This window comes from Diaporthe citri (genome assembly GCF_014595645.1).
Source record: "Diaporthe citri strain NFHF-8-4 chromosome Unknown scaffold_1, whole genome shotgun sequence".
In the NCBI taxonomy this organism is placed as follows: Eukaryota; Fungi; Ascomycota; class Sordariomycetes; order Diaporthales; family Diaporthaceae; genus Diaporthe; species Diaporthe citri.
Genome location: NW_025064846.1, coordinates 11,908,571 through 11,915,210, shown reverse-complemented (window position 1 = coordinate 11,915,210; position 6,640 = coordinate 11,908,571). Strand labels below are relative to the sequence as shown.

Genomic DNA, 6,640 nt, shown 5'->3' with positions numbered 1-6,640 from the left:
GTATTTTTAATAAAATATATACTTTAAATTATATTATTAATAAGTATTTAATTAAAGTTAAATTAATATTGCTAAATATTAAGATATTTATAATATTTATTTTAATAGTTATAATTAAAATTACTTAAGCTGCTTTTTCTTTAAATAATAAGAATTATATAATATATTTTTTTAATTTTAAGTTTATTATATTTATTAAGCTTGCTTTTATTATAAGAAACTTAACGTTTTTTTTTAAGTTTAATTTTAATTAATAAATAAATTTTTCTTTTTTTTTATTTTTTTCTTATTTTTTAATTATAACTTATTATTAATAATTTAAAATTAATTATTTTTTATTTTTTTTAAAATCTTTAAGTTAAATATAATTAGCTTTTATAATTCTTATAACTTTATTTTAATTTTTAATATTTTTAATTATATGCTTTTTTTTAATTATAATAATATTTATTTAAGAAAGTTTATTATTACTTATAATTATAAGCTTTTTTTTAATATAAATTATATAATTTATAAAATTTATAATTATTAAAATTAAGCTAACTTTTTTTTAATTATTAAATTTTTAAATTACTTTTAAAGCTTTTAATAAAGCCTTTTCTTTAAATAAAGAATTTATTTTAATAAGCTTATAATATTTAATTATATAAAATAAATTAAACCTTTTTTTCTTAAATAAAAATTTTAATTAATTATAAATATATCTTTTTAAATTATAGCTACTTTAATTATAATATAATTAAATATAAGTAAAATTTAAATATTTTAAAAGGTTAGCTTAAGTATTTTTAAATAAGCTAAGGAATATTAATAATTTCTTTAGCTTAAAAGCTATTAATAAATTATTTAAAAAAAGTTATTTAAGCTTATTATATTAATATGCATTATAATTTTAAAAAGTATAATTATAATAAATTTTAAGTAATTTATTTTTTTTAAAGAAAAACATTATAATTATAGCTTATACTTTATTATTATTAAGATTATTTTAATTAAGTTTTGCTAAAGATTATTAAATAAAATTTATAGCTTTTAATTTAATTATCTTAAGATTATTTTACTATTTATTATAAAAAAAAGTTTTAATATTTTATTAAAATAATTTAAATTTATTTTTAAACTTAATTAAATTAAGTTTTAATTTTATAAACTTTTTAATAAGTTTATTTATATTTTATAAATCCTAATTATATTTTTTAATAATATTAATATAATTAAATTTAAAGAAAGATTATTAAGCTTATAGGTTTTTATTTTAAAAGTAATTTAAAAAATTAAAATTATTTTAACTTTTTTAAAGAAAATTTAGCCTTTTTAAATTAAGTAAATTTTAATTAAAATTATTTTATATAAATAAATATTTATTTTATTTAAAATATTTAAGTTTTTAATTAATAACTTTTAATAAAATATATTTAAAATTTAATTAAAGAATATTTTTTACTAATTTATAAATAATCCTTTCTTTTATTAATTATTTTTTTAAATATAATAAAAGCGCCTTATAAAAGGATTAAGTTATAATAAAAGAAATATTATTTATATTATTAAGTTTTTAATTATATTTTATAATTTTTCCTTTTTATGCTTTTAAGTTATTATAAGGGTTATTATAAATAATATCTTTAATAATTATAATTAAGTTTATATAATAAGTTTAATTATTAAATTTATAAAAAGTAAGAAGCTTTTTTTTTTAATTTTTTTAAATAAATTATTTAATAATAATGCTTTTAATTACTTTTATTAAATTTAAAGTAATATAATATTATTTAAGTAATTTTAAGATTTAATTATTTAAGTAAAAGAATTAATAAGTAATAATTTTAAGGCTATTTAAAATCTTAATAATATTAATTTTATTAAACTTTAAGGTATTTAAATTATAAATTATAAATAAAGCTATTTATAATAAAATTATTATATTAATAAAAAATAAAACTTTTAAAATATTAATTTAAATCTTTAATTTATTATTAATAATAAATTATAGGGTTTAATTAAAGCAAAGTTAATGCTTTAATTAATAATAAGTAAAATTAAATCTTTTTTTTTCTTAATAAGTTTTTTAAAATTCCTTTTTTAGCTTTAAATAAAAAAGGATAAATAATTTTTAAGGTTTAAAGATATTTTTAAAATAAAAGTAAGTTTAAAAAAACTTTAAGCTTAAAAATATAATATATATATTATAATAATTCTTATTAAAATAATAATAAAATAAAGAAATTTAAAAGCAATAATATTTTTAATTAAAGTAATTACTTTTAAAGAATTTATTTTTAATATTATTATAAGATATTTAAATTAAAGTTTAAAAAATAAAGGTATTAATAAATATAATAAATAAAATAAACTTAATAAAAGGATATTTTATTAAGAAATAAAAATTATAAGGCTATAATAAAAAAAACTCCTTAAATTTATATTTAATATCTTACTTATTAATATTATATTAAACTTTTAGTAAATTAAATTTAAATTTAATTAAAGCTTAAGTAAAATTATACTTTAAGTTTAAATCTTTTATATAATTTAATTAATATAAAAATATATAATATAATGCTATTTATTAAACTTATAAATAAGTAAGATAAGTATTTTAATTTTATATTATAACTCCCTTTACTTTAAATTTAAGGTTATAATAATAATAATAAATATTAATTAAAAATTTAAAATACTTTTAATTAATATTAAATAATATTTATAAAGTTTAAATTTATTATTTTAATTTTAAATTTATATTATTATTATATTTTAAGTATAATCTTTAATAAAAAATTTAAAATAAGTTTAAAGCTTAATAATATATTAATATAAAATTAAGATAATATTTTATTTAAATATTAAAAGTATAAAAAGTATTTTAAAATTAAAAAATAATCTTAAGGTACTTATAATATTATTATAAATTTAATTATACTTAACTCTTTTTTATAATAAGTTAAAAATAAATATAAGCTTTAATTAAAGCTTTAAGTTAAAATATAAAATTATTTAGCAATATTTAATATAAAAATAAGAAAAAAGAGAAAATTAATAAATAATTAACTTATAATTAACTTTTTATTTTTTTTATTATTAATTAAAAATATATAAGATTAAAATTAGCTTAGGTTAAATTATTAATAAAAATAAGCTACTTAAATAATAAAAAATAAGTTTTATTAAATCCTCTTAAGGGTAATTTAAGAAAGAGCTTTAATATAATAAAAAAAAAGATAAAAATAAAAGGGAATTAAAAAAAAGGAAAAGATAAATATTTTAAAAATTTTTAAAAATAAGAAAAGCTTAATTAAAGCATTAAATATATATAAAAAGAGAAAAGTTAATTTCTTAAAAAAATATTTAAAATAAGCATAAAAGCTAGCTTTTTATAACTAGCCGGAATTTAGCACGGTACCATTTCTCATGTAATTCCCTGCACTTGCCAATAATAGCATTAAGCATAATAAGCATTATAAGTAATAAGCATTATAAGCAATTAGCATTAAAGCACTAATAAGCAAGAATTATATATAGCAGCACATAACTACCTTAAGATAATTTATAGCCAAAGAAAGATTTTGCAATTTACAGCCGCAACCCTCCTTCCTTTTATATAGCTAATTTAAATACAACCAATCTATTATCAACCAATGTACATTAACCCAACCAATAACAACCAACCTCCAACCCCTTAATAACAACCCAAGCCCTTTTATATGCCTACCTTTTATAAGCACTTAACATAATTAAATAAGCGCATACCTTTAATTAAATTAATTAATTAATAAATTTAAACTTAACGGTTTTAAGTTTAATTTAACTTTTTTTTCTTATATACTTTTTAAAAGCATGCATTAACTACTTAATTAAAGATTGCTAATATAATTATAAACATGCTATAAAAGAATAGCAATATTAAGCATAATAAGCATTATAAGTAATAAGCATTATAAGCAATTAGCATTAAAGCATTAATAAGCAAGGGTTACATGCGGCAATATATAATTACCCTAAGATAGTTTATAGCTAAAGGGAGGTTTTGCAGCCTACAACCATAACCCTCCTTCCTTTTATATAGCCAATTTAAATACAACCAGTCTGCTATCAACCAACATACATTAACCCAACCAACAATTAATTTATTTTTAAATTATAATTTTAAGATTTAAATTTATTACTTAAAGAAATAATATTTATTTAATTAAATAAAACTTTATTATCTTAACTTAAAAATATATAAAAATAAAGAAAATAAAGTAAATAAATTTAAAACATTTAATAATTTAATTAATATAATAATATAAAATTAATATAATATTATTTTTAATAATAAAGGCTTTAATTTTATTTATATTTAAGGGCTTAATTAATTTATTTTTATTATATAAATTATTTAACTTATATTTAACTTTAATTTTAAGATTTAAATTAAAAAATAAGCTTTTTTAATATAAATTTTAATAAAATCTTTATAAAACTTTTTAACTTATATAAAAAGATATATTATATTATAAAAAATATAAGCAATTTAAGAGATTTAAGGTGTGTATTGCTTAAATAGGTTTAAGTTTACCTCCGGAGCTAAAAATTGCCTATCTAGGGCCCTTAGGGGCCAAACGCCCCTGCCCGCACCACAGGGTCCACCTTTTAAAGTTGCACCTGGGTCGTCAACGCACGGTCCCGGCCTCGGGCTTTCCGACCCGGCCGCCAATTAGTTTACTGAGCGCCCTGTGAGTCGACCATCACGTGGATTACATAATCGGGCCGGGCCGAGGCTGGATTGCCGTAGCAACGCGCGGCGTCAACGTCACGTCAAGCCCGATGCGAGCTCGTCTTCAAGCAGTTGACAACTTCACGACTATGGCTGGATTAACCGCCAGCCAGCGAGAATTAGGCTGGAACGTTAGGATCCTGCTTAAATCAGGTGTTGTATCTTGTTTTGCCGGCTTCTACCAGCAGGATGGCCTTGTTACCGTCGCAGATGTTCGGCGGGAGCTTGAGCTTTGCTTTGTCCTCGACCAACAAGCCGGTCACCCCGCTCTGATACCTCGCGCTGCCCATAACGACGGGCCGATTTTCATGATTACCCTCAACGAAAATGATCTTGCAGCATTCCCGACACCTCCGGCCCACCAGAAAGCCGAATACTGGTATATCCAACATGATCCAGCGCAATGCGCCGACGCGAGGCAGTACCACTCTTTGACAAGTATACGAGCACCACCACCAGATTCCTATCGAGCGGCCTCGGAATTCCCTCGCTGACCATGTCGTGGTATAGGTCCTTGTGTTCGACCAGCCGGCCGGCCGCCGCGACGAACTGACCCACGATATATGCCTATTGGCAGATCTTCCGACAACCCCTTCATCAAGACTGTGCCCATTCGAGGGAAGAAGCGACCTCGCACCGCGTCCAGTTCTCCGAGCCGATCACCATCTAAGGGCGTTGATGACATATGTGAGAATGACGAGTTTCCCGAAACAATCATACCGAGAGAGGAGGCTACCGTGATTATGAGCGAGTTCCGGCAGAACGTTGTTGGGGCGGGACCACTACGCTGTGCGATTACGGGAAAAGGCAGCGCCTGGTGGGCGAATGGCCTGGGACCGGCCGTTCAAGCTGCTCACATTGTGCCACAGATTCACTGGAACGTCTACCCGTATGAGCAAGGAGCACCTCCTCAAGATGACACTGCTGCATTACGGGATGCGTGGACACAGACCTGGCACATGTCTAATGGGGTACTTCTATCCAGCCACATCCACCAGTGCTTTGATGCTCGGATCTTGTCAATCGATCCAGACACAAGGCGAATTCGAGTGTTCATGCCGTACGACATGATTACCGAGTACCATGGCAAATCAGCGACTCTGCCGGAGGAGACTGACCTCCAAGCATTACGACACCACTATGATATGTGCTGTTTGGAAAACATGGCGGCAAAGAAGCAGCCCGGACTGTCCACATGGGTGCGCTTTAAATCCCCAGCGACGGCCATGAGCCCTGTCACCCCGAGTGCAGACTCCCCTGGGGATCCCAGCAAGAAGGTCCAGAAACCAGACACTGCTAGCGGTCAAGGGGCTGCGGGTGAGCAGGACTCTAAGGATAGCCTAGGAGATACCGGTCAGAAGGACATTGATGAAGATGGCAAGCGCGTAGACATTGGAATGCAGGAGCGGCCAACGCAACAATGGTCCATGCGACAACCTCTGAGTCCTCCGTCTAGTGAATCGGGGTGCAAGACTTGGCGGCTTGGAGGGGTACTCCTCACGGATGAGCGACGAGTTGAACAGCTTCGGAGCAAAGGGTGGCTTATCCATGAAGTGGGAAGTCAAGCGGACGATTGGGCTTCAGATGGCCAGAGCTCTGATGAGGAGGAGCAGCGCGGTCGGCCTAGGAAACGGCGATGTTTTATGCCAGACTGAATATAGCTGGGATCATTTCATTCATCACTTGACGTTTAATCAAGGCAATACCACATAATCAGCTGCTGCTTCCTCTGCGCGATTGCATGTTTCAGTGGATTGACATATTGCACAATTGGCAAAGAATAATGTGGAGCTCACTGGAGAGTACTTGTGTGTTGAAGGTATATAGACGGGATGGAGCAGTTGCCTAGGAAGGTAATTTAGAGCGAGATGAAGACCCTGC

The 6,640-nt window shown here is 25.6% G+C and overlaps 1 protein-coding gene across 1 annotated transcript; it reads left to right on the top strand.

The window, feature by feature from the left end:
• Positions 1 to 4,848: 4,848 nt before the first annotated feature.
• Positions 4,849 to 6,414, top strand: INS49_003107 (uncharacterized protein; the record flags this gene model as incomplete). Its single annotated transcript, XM_043163903.1, has 2 exons — positions 4,849 to 5,197; positions 5,270 to 6,414. 2 exons carry the CDS (start codon positions 4,849 to 4,851, stop codon positions 6,412 to 6,414), a joined length of 1,494 nt encoding a protein of 497 aa, XP_043032409.1.
• Between the last annotated feature and the right edge of the window lie 226 nt (positions 6,415 to 6,640).